Source organism: Simochromis diagramma, unplaced genomic scaffold (genome assembly GCF_900408965.1).
Source record: "Simochromis diagramma unplaced genomic scaffold, fSimDia1.1 OVJJ01000571.1, whole genome shotgun sequence".
Taxonomy (NCBI): domain Eukaryota; kingdom Metazoa; phylum Chordata; class Actinopteri; order Cichliformes; family Cichlidae; genus Simochromis; species Simochromis diagramma.
Genome location: NW_024386885.1, coordinates 966386 through 984361, shown reverse-complemented (window position 1 = coordinate 984361; position 17976 = coordinate 966386). Strand labels below are relative to the sequence as shown.

At 42.1% G+C, this 17976-nt stretch overlaps 1 protein-coding gene across 6 annotated transcripts in view; it reads right to left on the bottom strand.

The window, feature by feature from the left end:
- rptor (regulatory associated protein of MTOR, complex 1) overlaps positions 1 to 17976 on the bottom strand; it is a 184773-nt gene that overhangs the window by 51826 nt on the left and 114971 nt on the right. For all 6 annotated transcript variants that reach the window (XM_040033403.1, XM_040033406.1, XM_040033405.1 and 3 more), the window contains 6 exons: positions 12329 to 12404; positions 9097 to 9198; positions 5114 to 5197; positions 4003 to 4113; positions 3426 to 3500; positions 2552 to 2617 (listed from right to left, as the gene is read on the bottom strand). In XM_040033403.1, coding sequence (XP_039889337.1) covers positions 2552 to 2617; positions 3426 to 3500; positions 4003 to 4113; positions 5114 to 5197; positions 9097 to 9198; positions 12329 to 12404 — 514 coding nt within the window. The remainder of the gene's footprint in view (positions 1 to 2551; positions 2618 to 3425; positions 3501 to 4002; positions 4114 to 5113; positions 5198 to 9096; positions 9199 to 12328; positions 12405 to 17976) is intronic.

Below are 17976 nucleotides of genomic sequence, written 5' to 3'. Positions count from 1 at the left end.
GGGAGCAGACTTGTAGCTCATTAGCCAGTTAATAACCACTAACCTGTAACCTCACACTGTGTGATGGACAAAAAGATGATGAGCTCTGTGGCAGCATGACTTTTTCCTTTCAACCCATTTGGGCTTTAAAAAAAAATCATCTGTGAACAAAAGGTAATTGGTTACCAAGTTTTCAGATGGTCCAAAGCACGAGAGGGAAGCTGGCGGCTTTATTTAAAATCATCCTAAAGTTTCTTTTGATGGATTTTTTTGTCAGAGCCCTAACAAGTGTTCTCTCTCTCGTTTCCGCTGCTGTCGCGTTTCTTCTTTTCACAGACTTTTTCAAATGCTGAACTATCATTGATAACACTACAGACTCCCTGTCGTTTCTCACACACAAACGGTCACTATCTGCTAGCCTGTCTGTGTGTAGTTCAAATGTTCAACAGTACAAGATAAAACTACCCAACCTACAGTGTTGTTCAAACCCTTCATCTCCACAAATGATTCATTGTCATAATACCCAGGACTTTGACGGCGTACTAGACTTTATTCTAAAGCACACGTGGAACATGGAAACGTGTCCGTCACTGTTTTTCACAGTTCAGTTTTAGCGACACCGTTTCTAATCGTACTTTCTTCTCAACCTTGAAGCCTCGTGACTCTTTGCATCACAGTGCACGGCCTTTTTATCACGTATGATTCATTCCTAACACATCGATGACTCTTATATGTAAAAGTGGGACAATGCTCCTTAGCACTCTCAAACAAGCAGGATTACACGGTGGTACTAATTCATTAACTACCCCACTGGATCTGATCACAGTGTTACAACGTCCGGCAGTAGTAAGAACAGGAATTAAATATTTTGCTGCCTACAAATGGAATTAATTACAAAAGCCTGTGAAGTTACATTGGAAAGTTTTAAAAAGTATATTTATGAGTAGATTTATTCACATGTATAATATAGTGTTGTATAATGTATATGTGGTACTGTTAGACAGGTCTTTCTTTAAAAAGACATCCAGCACTCAGAAAGGATTTAATACTAATATTGCCACTATTATTATTATTATTAGTAGTAGTAATAGTATTACATTACATGATTTTTAGATTAATTGAAGATTCTAAATTGCCATTAGCTCCAGGTGTTAGTGATTGTGGTCGCCCATCTCTCACTGTTAGTCATGTGATGGACTGGTTCCCCATCCAGGATGCCCCACCCCTGCTGAGACCTGCAGGATCCAGCCTCACTGCAACCCTGAAACGGTGAGTGGTCACAGTAGAGTAAAAAGAGGACAGCAATCTTTTGGATCTAGAAAAAAAAGTTAGTTGTTCATTTTTTCGCTTGAATTTTTGGTCTGCATATTTTTTTGCTGCATAACTGCAAGTAGCTGCATTGACCAACCAGCTGCCTGCATATGAGGCGTTTAGGGGAGTTCTGTAAATTACAAAGAAATTACAAAGAAGCCAAATATACCAAATATAACTTCAAAGTACAGTCTGACTTCTCTGTGCAGTTTAAAAGACCGGTGTGATTATGCAAAGCTCTAGTAAATGTGTCACTTCTCAAGTTTTCTTGAAAATTCAACCTCTCTTACACACACGAACCGCAATAAACGAGAGGGGGAGAGAATCTTCTTTCGTCTCCAACAAATTGAGGCATCATAACAGCGCATCATTTGTCAGCAGCTACACAGCGTAACCCTCCCCACCCCTAATGTTTCTCATCGTTCTCTCGGCTCTGATGGATCCTCCCAGCTGAACCCAGAGAGCTGGAATATTAAGACACCATGGCTCGGTGACATGTTCGCAACAGCGAAACTGCAGTAATGAGCGCTGTTGTTGAAAGGAAGAGGAATAAATAATGGAGATGTGGAGCAGGCAGAGAGTCTCAGTGTAATGCTGAGGATCATCTATTATTTACACAGACCTGTGAGAGAGGTAGGCGTGCTAAGGACACAGGGATACCGGAGAAGAATGGCTGTTTCTGAGCTTGAGAGCACATACAGCTTTTATGATTTGTCACATTTATATACTCTAATGTCGAGACAGGGAGGAGTAGAGGAGAAATGAATGAGTCAAATAACATTCACAACTAGACAGAAAAATAACCACAGAGACCAGGAGCAGGAGCGAAACGGAGTGATGGTGGAATATTTCTTTGTGGAATAGTGTGTCAAGAAGTGGGTGTGCGTGTCGACTCCATGAAACGACGAGCTACATCCCTACATCGCACCCCTGGACGTTTGATTAGCGTCAGACACAAAAGGCTTCTGGGATTGAACACCGGACGCCAGCAGCAGGCCGAAGTGACACCTGCGGTGATAAAGTGTCACCGCAGAGGTGGCTGTGGGACGGAAACGGAGATTGCAGAGGTGACTGTGGGTGACAAAACTGTCACATAACCAATATCTCCCAGAAATACACAATAGACGAGAGAGTGATCTTTCAAAGTGACGGCTGGCCCCGAAAGAAGGCGCCGTTCTGTTGAGGGAAGTGAATGAATATGTTCGCCTATTTGGATTTCTAGCAAGCAAACAGACAGCGACGTGTTCAGACATCCTCCTACCTGCCCTGTGGTATAGTTGTTCACTATAACAGCTAAAATGAAGACAGCCATGGTCCGATGCTCAGCCTGAAACAGGGAAAAGGACAGAATTAAGATTTTACGTCAGTTCCACTCTGCGTTTCTCGTTTATCTTAAACTAATTTGTTGTGAAGCAGTGAGATAAAGTGGACCTATTATAGTTTAATATGCGAGTGGAAAATCTTCATATTAAACAGGGACAACATTTTAGACAGCAAGGTGAGCAAAATATTCAGGATTCAGACTGCTCAGATTTTTGTGCACCTGGTCGACATTAACTTTCACGGTTTCCTTTTAGAGGCCAGAGATACAGCTCCAACTTCACTGACATTCTTCGCTTGACCGCTTCAATTTATAGGGCTTGACCAGGGTCAAGTTCAATATCAGGTTTCAAGTTAAAGAAGGATAAGAGTCATCACGTGTTCCTCTCATGCCACTACACAGAGGACTGAGTTGACTAAAGATGAAGTTTGGAGATGAGGAACAAACATTTGTCATTAAGAGCGAACTGATTAGCAGTTAGCAAATTATTTTGCCATCAAACATGGATCACGTGACTCTTTCCGGGTCACTTTGCTCTGTGTTTTTGCATATCGATAACAAAACAGTAACATTTTAGATAACTTATAGAAAAAACACAATGAAAACGTGTCTGATCGTTAGCGTATCGGAGACTGAAGAGTTTAAACACTGTTTTCAGAACAAGAACATTAAAGGAGTGAAGTACAGCAGCTGGTTGAGAAGTTACATGAAAGGAGTAACACCAGATAAAAAATAACAGAAGTCCACTTCAAGACTCCCAGCTGGAATATTTAAACAGGATTTTGCTTTCTTGATGACGATGGCGGATACTCACAGGCATGTAATTGTCAGCCAACACTGACAGGAAGTACTTGTGCCCATTGTCTTTCACCAGGTCAGCTTGACATGACTGTGGAAACAGAAAGAAGGAGAAGATGGTGGAGACTTCACAGCAGATATATTACGGGGTATGTTTGTTTCTTTCAAGCAGAGCCTCAAAACTTTGCATGAATACTGATTATAAATGTTATTATTGCAGGAGCGTACGGCCCCGAGCAGGGACTAAAATATGAAACATGGCAGAATTGAGATGTAAATCCTAGATTACTCCTAATTATTTCATCAGCGCCAGAAAGCTCTTCCGATGCCACAAGCTGCTTCTGTACTTCAGGGTTTATCATGTTTTTCGTCTGTAACATGAAACAAAGTGACGAGCAGTGAAGCTCGAGATCAAAGTCTGCGTCTGATTCAAACATCTTCAAAAAGTGTCGGAGGAGTTAAATCAGATAAATTATTGTAGGAAACAAGGAAAAAGTTAATTCAAGTAAATGAACCTTTTTCAGTCTATGAAAATAAATATAATAATATAGAATAAACTGGACTTTGAAGTGTGCGAGTGTGATTTTACGTACGCTGTCCACAGCGAGGATTTTAGCCCAGATGAAAACCAGCAGCGGCCGCAGCTCTCTGGCTGAGCTCTGAAGCAGCTTTAACACGTAGGGGAAGATCCCCACGGACAAGGCCTGAAACACAGAACAGGCAAACACGGAGCGCTGGTGTTTATAAAGCTGTATTGATGTTACCGTTATGGGTCAAGCTTTGCTGTTGAACCTGACCGTCCAAGTGTGAAGGCCGAGACGCACCTGTGGTTTACAAAAGTCAAGGCGAACACCAGAATGAAAAGTAGCCGAGTACAAGCTGGGAGCCCGAAAGACTTGCTGAAAATACAACCTGGCTTTGGACTTATTTCACCTTCCAGCTAAAAGAACGAGAGATCCTCTTTTCGAGGAGCGTGCTAACAATTTGGCTATTATACAATATCCAATTAAATAAACTATCCATACTTTGGGATTTTAATCTTAAACTTATATTGATCTGAATTACAAATGCTAAATTCTAAAAAGATTTTCACTGGAGGTTTTACAGATGCAGCAGCGTCCTGTTCATAATAAGATAATAATCTGGTGTTATACGTGCAACTAAAAAAAAGCATACAGCTGATGGTTTTACATTCAGTCTTCAGATGTATCTGCTTTCTCCCCAGTGACGGGCAGCAGCACCTGACTTTAACCCACTAAAAACACTAATATCTTATTTAAAATATAAATAAATTAACAAAAAAGAAGACAAACTGCTAGCAGCATGCTAACTAGTACAGCCAGGTCCACTGCCCATTTCAAAATGCAAGAAATCTAAACAATAACCTAATATTCAGCTGTCATAGTGTTTTTAAAACCTAAAAATGTGCATAACAGATATTTTGCACATCCTGACACAAGTCTTAGATTCTTCATTTTTTTCTGTCTTGGATACGTTTACAAAAGTGAATATTGTCGAGGTTTTAAAACCTCTAAATCAGTGAAAACAAACTCAGTTTCATATTTCCTTTTAATAAAGAGATAATGATGTAAGCTATGAGAGGCATGTGTTTGAAGGACACGTGGCGCTCCCTGCCTCCAGTGCTGAGCACAGGATGGAGGGTTGCGATTGTTATTTTTTTAAACATTCATAGCAAAAACGCACCAGACTGACGGCCCAGGGTCCCAAATCCAGAAACCGTCCGAGCAGGTCCAGAGCACGCAGCCGGTGCACCTGACTCAGGAGGACCTGAAAGAGAGCAGAGGTCAAAGGTCGATGCTGCCGCCTCTGAACTGAGAGGAAGTCTAAGATTAAAGTAGCAGGAGGAGGAAGAACAAGAGCAGAAATGTCGTAGAGGTGCAGTAAAACAGGTGGCTCTCCCACCAGTACTGCTAACACACTGGCACCAGATTTCATGAGTGGGCGGCAGGGTGCGTCCTCTTGGCTGCCATGTTATTTGAGATCTTACTGCGATACTGGTACGGGTAAATACCTGATTGGGCTTTTTTTTCCCTGCAGAGAAATTTTGGCAGCCACTTAAGCCCCAAAGGAAAATCCCCTCCCCCTTTTGAATGATGTAATTGGAATTCTTTTGTTGTTAATTGGGGTTTCGTTCGAATTGTTTTTTGTTTTGTTTTTTTACCAAAGAGACAAAAATAACAGGAACATGCACAGATTTCTGTCCAATGAACTCATTGCCGCTGTTGTATGCTGCGATCATGCTTACTGCCGCGTGCAGTCGGCCCCACAGGCCGATTCTGAGCCAAACGGGATCACGATGTAACGGTTTTGGCCAAGTAGAAGTATTTTAAGGACGCAAATGTTAAGCGCTCAAATTGTATGCGTGTATGTTTGGTTGGACTAACATTATGTGCAGTGTGCCACAAAGCCTGTGTGAAGGCTGGACACTGGTCCATCCCCATGTGACCACCCTGCAGTGTGTGTGGGAACAAGCATATGGAGGAACCCAGGAATACACACCCACACACACACATACATTAAGACATTTCCAGGGAATCATAATGTATTAATGACTTCCTCCGTGCCTTCGACCCGCAGGGTGTGACCACAGAAACAGATCAGGGAAAGACCGGACCAGGGATGCCTTCAACTCTGAGGAAGTGTGTGGGAACAAGGAAGTGTGTGACGCAGGCGCGTGCTCTGCAGGAAGGAAAAGAAGCCACCTGGCAAAAATACTAAAGAAATCCTCCTGATCTCGGTTTAAAGGGAAAAAAAAAATCTCATTCCTCATCCAGTCCCCACCCCTTTCCCAATTCTCTATATATTTTTAGATGCATAGTCAGTGTAAAAATGGTCCTAGCATGGTGACATCACCCACTAATTAGTGAAGTCTCATAATGAAGCCAGGAACTGAGCAATTTCCCCACCGCCATCTCTTTGGACACCCAGGAGTCGCCCCTGCCGGCAGCTTTAAGGCACTCAGAAGCTACAGCCATCTTTAACATTGTTTACAATTAGGCCATGCTTTTGAGGCGCTAACTTTGGAACAGCCTTCCTTAATGCATCAGTTTGGCCAAATCATTAGTACTTTTTATAGGTCTATGGATGGAAGTTTGTTATTGATTATTGCAATTAATTTACCGATCTAGTATTTAGATTTGATATCTGTCCAATTAGGACTTGAAGAGCTGGATCAGGTTACAATGGAACAATTCAGTTTAGCTTGCTTCGTCAGGACTCCAGTTGCTAAGAGGATAGCTAACATAGTATGCAGGAAGCTAACAGCAAGGGTTCAATAGTTAGGAGGTACTTTCCACCTGAAATACTTTATAAGTTTTTCCTTTAATTTTTATTTAACTGGAAACTGCGCACATGGAACCGAAATGACTGAAAAGTTTCAGCCATGAGGTTTCCCCCCTTTGTTCTCACTCTGGTTATGTTCAGTGTAAAAGTTGGTGGAAACTCTTTGTCACACTTAAAATAACATTATGTTGAGGTCAACTCAGTCAAATTAACATTATGTTGTTTTAGCTCCACTGAGTTTGTGAGGGGTTGCACTCACAGCGAGACCAACAGCAGGGAAAGGAGAAACAAGCGTAACTAGAAACAGCAGCAGCAAACAATCAAGTACGTTCAGATCATTTATCTGATAGCTGATGTTACGTTACGGAAAAACAAGGTGGTCCGAATCTCTTCCTCGCCGTGAGGAATACAGCTTTGTGATTTAACAGGAGATTAATGTCGTCAGACACCGCGGGCGTTGTATCGGAAGTGAAAAAAGTTGGAAAGGAATTTATAGAGTGCTACACAAATAAAATTGTTATTATGATTCCACACAGCCCTAATCATAAGCTCATTTTATGCAAATACATATCTGAGCAATTCTCTAAACATGCACACACATTAAAGCGCGTGTGCATGTTTACTGGAGCGGCTCATGTGTGTAACAACATGCTTCCCATCCCCTTCGGTGCAGTGAGTAAGCGCTTCCTCTCATGACGCTGTATGTATGAACGTCGACGCACGTTGCGTCACGTCACGATGCACCTGCAGGTATGAATCACTTGGGTGATACATAGAGAAGGAGATTAAAAAAAAACACGTGTTTGAGTGTGTTGTTGTTACTATAGCGTCACAACTTGGAAACATTGTAACTCCAATAATCCGTCCAGGATGAAGGACTGCTTCCTGGGCTCTGTTGTTCTCCCTTTGCTCGTTTCATTAAAGAGCGTTATTGATGGTTTCCTGCCCGTTGCTCATCGCTCTCGTTGCTTTTTGTCACTCTTTGCACTTTTCAAATTGAGTCAGATTATATTTTGGCCTTTGACTGTAAATCCTGTAAGAATTCACCCGACTCTTTAGCTTCATTCTTATGCAACTGCATACTTAAATAGGTAGAAAACCTGTTTATGTGCCCATCAATTACATCACGGAGCAGGAAGTAGCCCTCACACTAGATGACATTGCCCTTATGGTGCACAGCTGCAATATGTTGTGTAATCTCAAAGGCTGCTGCTCCTTTCCTCTTATATCCACATCAACAACACACACACACACACACACACACACACACACACACGCTGTACCCGGTGCTCGCCGATCAGTCTGCCTTTTCCTCAGCTTTTAACGGCTCCCGACAGAACTGCTGTATGGACGTGCTGCTGCTGGGAGCGCGCTGAGTCAGCAGAAAATTACCATTCAACACGGACAGCTACTATGCTGTGATATAGCACTACTATGTACTGTGATATAATACAACAGCACAACTGTACAACCCCGCGGGGTGATGGTGATGGTGGTGGTGGGAAGAGGAAAATGAAGCATATGACCGCAGTTACTCAGCAGCTGATGCACTCTACGAGGATGTGCCAAGATTTCACTCTTGGACCTTTCACTCTCTCCAGAGTGTGGTGGTTTACACGTTCGCCTAACGAGATCCCGGGTTTGATCCTGGGAGGAGACACTAACGCCTCGGGGGACTGTGCCAATCAAAAATTCGGCGCTACCCGCTGTAGCGACCCCTCGTGAAATAAGAGAGGAGCTGCAAGCCGCTTCTACAAAGTTCAGCGCTACAGAAAACACAACATTCATGTTGCAGGTTTTCTTGCAGGCTTGTAAAAAAATAATAATTGGTCTGAAAATAATGAGCTCAATTTGCAAGAGGGACGACCTGAAGGTAGGAGTATGTTGTGTAATAAATTAAAAGAGACCTGTTAGCACTGTGACATTTGCAAAACAAAGACTCATACTGATACAGAATTATTATTGCATGTTGAAAGTATAATTGCATTTCATTTTATTTTCTTGTCTTTTTCAAGCATTTTTATCTTCATCTTTTACTTTAGTGTCTCTCTTTTGGTTTGCGATCTCCGTTCCACGTTTTGCATATGAAAGCTGGATTTTTATATCCTTTCCTATAGTTTTCTCGTTATATTTGACTGGCTTATCTGCAATGGCGAGGTGGAGAAAATTAGCGTCTTGCTTTTATGAATTATTATCTACATTTAAATGGAAATGTGGGCACAGAAAGCAGCGCCTCCTTAGCTCGCTTAGTTATTTCAGTGGCCCGAGTTCAGTTCTGTCCCCGGCCATTTGTTAGACATTTTACCCCACCCCCCGTTTGTCCTCAACAGTTCCAGTCTCATAAAGCTGTGGGTGTGTGTCGAGGTGTGTGTGTGCGTCTGTACCTGCAGTACAATTGGGAGCTGCTCAGGTGGGTTTCTGTTCTCTACGCCCATCGTCAACCACACCTGAAACGCTGTCAGCTGCTCTGCGAAGAAAGGACTGTGCTGTGGACACAAGAAGCAATGAAATATTTATCACCATTTCAAATCATTTATTCTGCTTCAGCTTTCTCTCTCTTTCAAATGGACACACACACACGCTCATAATGAGGTAGTCCTGCAGTTACAAGCCCATCATTTCATAAAAACATGAACATAATGAGCTCAGGAGTGACACCGCACTGCAGTAACAACATAAATCCTGATCTGTCATGATCACCTTCCCCTCTCCTCTCTCTGCTGTCATGGCACATTGTCTGATTGATTGGCTGCTGGCCGCAGAGTTTTCGATCACGCAGAGTGTTTGAATTGCGACAGCCTCGTGTAGACCGCTGATGGATGTCGGGAGGGGAAAATATCAGCGCTTCGCTGTTGGATGGTTACATTAATTTGAGCATAATCAAAGCTTAATAACCCTACACACTCAGATACTGACACAATTGTGAAAAGTAGCGCTGCTTACTTAAAGATGACACCTGTGATGTAACTAAAGTAACTACTTTTTTCATTTGTTACTGTTGAGACTTTTGACAGACACAGCCATACAGTACTGTGTGTAACAAATGTGTGATACTGTATACCAATGAGCGAATGTGGGTGAAGCTGTCAAAATTAATTAAAAATGAACGTCACAGGCATGTAGTTAAATAACTAGCTGGGTTGTTGCAAGACAAGAAATACGACAAAATGCTGGCTCATCAAATCCCAATAGATTCATACACAACATCATTTTGTCCTGAATTTGGTCTCTGCTTCCTGCTTTGGACAAACATCTTTACACTGACATAAACTTATTACATTTTTAAAAACTGAACACTGATTTTAAATGTGTTGCCTTGATAAAGTAGTTACTGTGATGAATGACACAATTTTCCTTTTTTAGCTGCAAATTACATAAAAGATCTTTTAGAAAGATTTATAAAATGCCATGAAATATCAAAAATACATAAAGAAATAAAGTTATTACATAAAGTAACAAAGATGTGGGGCACGAGTGGCATTTTTGGTTCCATATGAAATAAAATATGACTGTTGGGGTGTTTTACAGGTGCTAGAGAGGAGTTAATTAACATGAGCAGAGACTCAATCTTTAAAATCTACCATAAATAACATTCTCCTCTTTTTTTTTTACTCACTCAGCTGTGACAAAGCCCAACAAAGAGAGCTAAAGGAGTCAAAGCACATCAGAGAGGAATTAAAGGCTCCTGAAAGACGGAGCAGGCAGATCTGCTTTAGGAGTCCTCAGAGGCTCAATTATAGTGTTGGTAAGTGTTTTCAGCCCAAGTGCAAGAGAAAGTAGGAGGAGGAGTGAGTGTGGAAAACTGCTCCTGGGGGAGCGATGCTCACCTCCCAGGGCCAGGTGGAGAGAAGGTGGAGTTCCCATATAAGAGCCCTAATATGGGAAAAGCTGCTGTGTGTTCTGCATCGTTGTTGCAGAGTCTAGTAACCGTTGGTCGGCTCATTCTTGTTCCCACAGCATTATAAGCAATGATGCTGCAGGATTTTTGACTCTTATGTAAAAGACTGTTATTAATTATAACAATACTAAAAACAGTGTCCTTTCCAGAAGCTCCAGCTGCTAACTTACTGGACGAGCTCCTTAATTTGCAACTATCAGGCAAAGCTGTAATGTCTCGGATCTATAACAAACTGTGCAGTGTAACCACAGCCCGCGTTGTGGGCCTCAAGTCCACATGAGAGAAGGAGTTTGGTATATCTATGTCAGATGACGTCTGGGACCTTTCTCTGGTAAACTCTACATCACTCTGCGCCCGTCATTCCCTGTTACAATTCAAAGTGGTCCACTTATCTAAATCCAAACTAGCTAAGCTTTATCCCAGTTTAGACCCTCACTGTAACAGGTGCGGGTCTGATGATGCCAATCTAACCCACATGTTTTGGACCCGCCCTGCCCTGGCAAATTTTTGGGAGGTGGTTTCCTGCACTTTGAACAAGGCTACCGGCCTGAAACTAGCTGTCAACCCCCTACTTGCTCTCTTTGGTACAGCGGGAGAGGATGATAAGTACATTCACGGAGCAAAGCGCAGGGTGCTGTCCTTTGGTTCCCTCTTGGCTAGAAGTGCCATTTTGATGAGGTGGAAAGCTGCTGCCCCGCCCTACTATGGTCGGTGGCTTGCTGATCTCACGTCGTGTCTCAGTCTGGAAAAGATCCACTGCTCCATCCAGAACCAAAAGGGCACATTTGATAAAATTTAGGGGTCTCTTTCTGGAAAACTAAACTTCAACTCAAGGATGTTCCAGCTGACTAATGGATCTTCTCCTAAACCCAACCAAGTAGTTTTGTCACATGAGCCTAACAAAGACATTTTGTTGCCAGAACCTAATCAAATCGCTTTGTTGTTTAAACCGAAGTAATTTTGTTTCATAGTCCTGACAAATTCAGTTGTTTAAACCTTCTAAAACACGTTTGTTCCTTTAACCTAACCAAGTAGCTCTGCTGCCAAAACCCAATAAAAGACTTTAGTTGCTTAAACCAATCAAAGCTACAAGATCACAACAATGAAACTGGCCACCTGCAAAGGCCCTGAAAAACATCACTTATGATGTTGTAGGGAAAACACACCAAGACAGTGTTACAGATACGCTGTTGACTCACACAGATACAAAAAAACAAAACAAAAAAAGTGTTACGGTGACCCATATTTGTTAAGTCATCATCAGCTCAATCAGCTTTTTTGAAGAGCGCTTCCATTACACTCAGCATCTCCATCACGGCCCCCTGCCTCGTCAGTAAATATAACGATAAACAGTCGAGCGGCTGAAAGTGCAGGGCCAGTGCTTTCTGAAACTATTTTTTATTTGACGCTCATACTTGAGTTATTAGACTTGACATTTTACAATGTAATCCGCCGGGGATGAGTGTGTGCGAGTGTGTTTGAGAGATTAATAGAGATGCTGTATATGCGGGTGGTGGCGAACTTGCAGTGCAAACAAGAACAGTTTGTTGTTTACAGGTGTCAGTGCTGGACACATTCAAGATGAAAGACATCCATCAATGCTAGAGGTCCCCTAGCCTCCAAGCTTCATGCATTTAATGCCAAAAAACACAACAACATGATGCATCAGAGGCATCAGTGGCTCTGTGCTTATTTGTCTCTCACACACACACACTTACTCTGAAGGCGGTGCCCTCCTCGATGATGGTGGGCAGCTGAGAGAGGCATATGTCCACGGCCAGGTCCCACGCTTGCCTGTAGAGAGGAAACACACACACACACACACACACACCGCATGTAAGTGACATCATATGTCATGAGGAAGATCCTTAAATAAAACTTATTTTCAGGACTTTCCAGGAAGAATAACAAAAAATAAATAAATGAATAAATAAAAAAAAAACTGCCAATCACATTTAGTAGTGTGGGATGGCCAAAGGAAGATCGCATTAAACTGTGGCACCGTTTGCTACCTTTACGAGTTAGAAGCTGCATATATCAAACAGCTAAGACACTTCACCTTATATCCTATATACCAGAACTCCATATGAGTCCAGGCCAACTGTCGTAATACCTTCATACGATGTTGTCCACAGTGACCCTGGTAACAAACAGACTAATTTTATCCATATAATTTCCAGAGTCTTGGAAAATAATTTGTATGTATCCTTCACCTTAATGCAGGAGCAACAGTAAATTTGGTGCGGTGGTATTTTTGTGGTGGTTCTCCAGTCTTGGTGACTGTACGCTACACATGTTTTAAACCATAAGCAACAATGACTCATTTCACACAGCTCATTATTATTGGGCTTCAGGACACTGTGTAAACTGGAAACGCCCCCAAAAAACAAACCATGGATGTTCAGAGTGGCGGTCAACTTCCAAAAATTTCCAAAATAGTTCTTTACATAACAGAAATAGTCTTGATGTCGATTCTCTGGCCTTTAATTTATTCAATTTTTAACCAAAATACATGTAAATATTACATTTTATTGCTAAAGACTTGGCAGGGATTTCACTATTTACTGTTTTTTAACTTCTTGGTATTCTCCAGATTAACCTGAGTCTTGTCCAGGGTTGGAGGTAAGCTTAGGGTTGGGTTTTGCTTTAGCACCATCCTCAAAAGGTAAACTCTCAGATCTACTGATTCTCATGTAGCCCCAAGCAGAATCAACAAAAGCAGGTCATAAACCAGACCTGGGCCACTTTTTCCATCCTGCCACTAACACTCATTTTGCTCAGCTCACGTTTTCTCCCTCGCACTCCTCATCATGCACACGGGCTTCTTTAAATTCGCAGCCTGAGGTCCTGAGGAGGGCAGTGAGGAGCCTTTAATCCCGTTGGAAACACAAGCTCTTCTCTCATATCCATCATTTCTAATTCATGGGGTTATGTTACTGACATCAAACCTTATCACAGCTTCTCTTTTCTCTCTTTCTGCCCGTCTCTCTTCTCCCTTCACTTTCCAGCTCCTTATTGCAGACAATTGAACTCTGGGCCTCGATGGGGCTTTTTCCTCTCAGTTAACAGGAGGCGGGGGTTGAGTCATGTTCCCAGTCGATACGCAGCAACGTAATGTGATGCTGAGTTCACTCTGTCTGAGACTCCTGCTTTAATGGCCTTTCCCATTATCTCAATGTGATATAATAGAGTTGCACTCTTGGTCAACAGCACATTGTTAAAGACATAATGGACCCACTGATGAATATGTAACATGCAAACATGCAATACAGCACGTAGAAAGCATTTGTGGCTATTCCAGCTTCTGTCAGCTGCTGCAAAAACAGAAGCGTATATCTATTCAGGAGCCGGTGTAGTCGCCTTCCAGTGAAAATATTACCCGTGCAAACACACACTACTGCTCTATTAAGAACAGATGCTGCTCGTTTTACAGTGTTGGTGCCATATGAGGCCTAATTTTTGACGTACTAGCCCTGGTTATATTCATGCACTGTTTCAACTAAGACTTCTGTTTACATGAATATCTTACATTGCAGTTAGCAAACAAATGATGCTGCCATATGTTTCTGAAAGATGTTAATACTAAAACATACAAAAAAGGCCGAACTTCCTCTAGATGCACAAGTCAGAGTGCTGTATTGTGTCATTTTGTTTTTATCCAACTCATTTTTAAAGACAAACGTGGAACAACACCTTGCTAACCATCCCAATCGGGTTTAATCCTCGTGCTTATTTAGACGCTACGCTGAAGTTGCTACAGTAGCTTTAGACTAGCTGGGCAACTTATTTCTAGAAGTGTGATGAGGCTGGCTTAAAAAGTGAGCCAGCCTCCATAGACACACATATGAAGTTGTCCAAGTTTAAAGCAATAAAAAAGCCTTTTTACAGTCTAATACAAAGAAAGGGTTTGGTCTCAGTGGGAAGCTTATCCCCTTTTTTAATAACTCATATCCAGCCTTGACTGACAGTCGTCCTGACATAAGGAGTCGACCGGTGGGCCTCATCGTCGCTCATCACTGAATTAGACCTCTGCTCTGTTTTGTGCTGCTGATGCTTTTTGGAGCATTTTTAATTGAATTACTTCTACTGACCACCCAAGCAGGTTGTGCAGACTAACATGTAATATGAAGTCATGTGAAGGGAGGGACAAAAACCACACTGGAGATGTGATATCACAGGCACAGGCCAGTGCAACAACAGAGGAGGGAATGAGCTTACTTTAGTTAGCACTGTTTGCAGTATTATAGTATGTGTATCCTTAACACTTTCAATTTCATGCTTATCATCAACACTGCCACTCCTATGACTCCATCTAGATTCAGTGCAAACTGCAATTTTTTCAGGGTCACATCATACTGTGACTGCACTGCTGCTAAGAAGTTCCCCACTTAGTGGAAACCGCTTCTTTCTCCACTGTAACTTAAAACTATATATTACTTGTAGTGCTGTTACTTAATGTAATGCTCCGTTTGCCATACAGCAACTTTAAAACTCGTTTTAAAATGCTTCTTTAAACGTGATCATATGTTGCTTCTAAAGGCCTCTAAAAGACAGGCGTTATCATTCTGTTCCCTGTTGGCTAGGAGGGCAATCCTACTGAGGTGAGGGGATGCTGCCCCTCCCAACAGTGGTTATATGACCTCATGTCGTGTCTAAAACTGGAAAAAAAAAAAATCAGACATTTACTCCAGAACTCTACTGGGAAAAATCAAAGCATGTGGGGTCCTTTCCTTCATGCATTTCAAAATCTATAAGAATTTTTCAGCAAACTCTCTTTTGTCAGGTGTGGAAATACAGTGTACAGGGCAGTGACCTGGGTGGGATTATTTTGCAGGGATTATGTTATGTTTCTCTCTTTTCTTCTTCTTTTATTTCACAGCTTTAAATGTACGGGCTGATTACCCCGAATGTACAGATGTTCTCTTTTTGTCCATATGTATAAAAAAAAGAACTCTTAATAAAAAGACATTGTTTAAAAAAATGTGGCCATGTGTGACTGCTACTGATGTTGTTATACGAGCTGCTTTCCTTAGTTTCGGAGAACAATTATTGTTGGTTTTAGATACAGTTTGTTTCTTGATATGGTACAAAAAGTAAAACTTCTACAAGTACAGGAGGGAAGACGCTGCTGGAGCATCCTTCAGAGTTATGGTAATCATTAATAGATCCAATGGCGCTGACAGAGCTGCGAGAGCCTTATTTTTGGACATATGATATTAATATTATAAAAAAAATAGCTCTGAATTAAACGTGTTTTCTCGGTTTCATAACTTCAAGTACTGGGATTACAATCTGTGTGCACACATTGCCAACAAATCTCCATCCCTGCTGGTGTTTATGTAACCCAATGGTGTGGAAACCAGCAGATAGAGCAGTGCTATCAGCGAGGACACACTCACGGGGAGGAGGCTGCTGCACTGTTTGGGATGACAGCATTAACTTGGATGATGTCTGCGAATCCGAATGAGTAACTCATCACACCAAAGCCCGTCTGTGCGCGATGAGGGGACAGAGCAGGGGACCAGTTGGCGCTGACTAAGCTCTTTTTGTGTGTACGAGTGCGTTGCCTGCAGAGAGTGGTGCAGCAACGCGCAAACAGGAGCGCAGATATAAAGCAGACACACACCCACGCACACTCCCACACTAAAACTGCCCACGAGGGAGCAATCAACCTGGGGTTTATCTGCTCTCTCCCATCTCCTCCATCTGAATAACAATTGCTGTTGGTGTTCAGGCGCCAACATCGATCAACGAGCACCCAAACTGCTTAATTCCTCCTCTATGTTTCCCTTCCTTTCCCATCTATGTTCATCCAAACTTTTATTTTTCCACCAGCCTTATATCTCCAGCACGTCCCTTTTTTATTGTCCATTCGGTTTAGTTTTCTGCACTCTTAAAGCGCCTCTCTGCTGTTAATCTGTCGTGCTTAATACTGCATGTGCTGCTGTGAAACAAAGTGATACTCTTAATTTCTTTGGCGGTAAACTGTAATGTACCCACAATCTAAAAAAAAGTGGGTAGGCATGAGAATGAAAGGCTACTGCTTCAGTAAAGAGCAGTATTCTTTACAATAAGTGATGCCAGGCTGTTACACAACAAGTCACTCCTCGAGGCAATGAGAGTGAGAGATTTTTTTCCAAACAAGCCAGATAATGAGTGGGAGAGATGGAGGGAGGCATTTATAGAAGACCAAGAGGAGAAACAATAGATAGTGGGAGAAGTGTTGGTGTAAGTAAAGCAAGATAGACGACGGGATAATGTTCCTAGCAATGCCTAAAAGACTTTAAAAGCTCGTCTCTGTGTTTACAAGTGTAGTTACGAGAACACATGACTAATAAATCAGTAAAATGATGCAGAAACTTGTCAGTCCCAAACTGTGTGAGTATAAGTAAAACCTTTAAACTCTTATTTTGTGTTATTAAATAATTCAAAAAGGTTTGTTGTTTTTCCCCCGGTTTATTTTTGTGGTGTGCCTGCTTTTAAACTAAATCTGCCATGGCTGACACAGATAAAGACGTCCCACAAAGTCTTTTAACATCCCCCAGAGGACAAGTGCTTTTTCGTTGCTTTCAGTCAAAAGGTGGACGCATTTGGCTGCAGGTTAATGTGAGTGGGTGGGAAAAGAAACGGCAGCACTTTTACTCTAAATCCAACCTGTCTCATCTCTGCACTGCATTTATGTTGACTACAAAATAGATCTGAGGCACAGAAGGGTTTCAGCAGTGACGCTCCTACCAAGTAAAATGACAGAGATGAGAAATGACCATGCAGAGTCATCTGTTCTTTGTTTTAAATGACGCTCGTCCGCACAGTCACCACATCAGGCTACAGCAACAAGGTTCTGTAGTGCGCAGACAAAGTGAGCATGAGAAGAGCAAACACTCTTCTCATGCCACGAAGCACCAGAGGAAAATAACTGCAGTTCCTCAAACGTTCCATATCAGAACACACTTTCCTGCTTTGTTACTGGTATTACAGGTATACTGTGAAAATTACCAGTCAATCAACATAAACACAGACTTTGCCCCGCCCCTGGTGAAGGCAGCTGTGTGCCTCTGCCATGTGGGAGAGATCAGCACGTGGAGCCAAACTGGAAACGGTCAACATGCAAAAATAAATGAGAAACAAGATTCGTGGAAACTAAACTTAGTATAAATGAAGAGCGTGCATATGCTCCAGAGAAGCAGCAAATAAAGACACCTACGTGTTTTGGCTTACACTTCAACATTATATTTAGAGGTTGTGAGAGTAAATAAGGCACTTTTAATATGTTGTAGTAACTGTAGTTACACAGATGGGTCTACATTTTTGCGCAGACCCTGACGCACCCTGTCCTGTTTTTGCTTATAGACTAGAGTGACAGCAA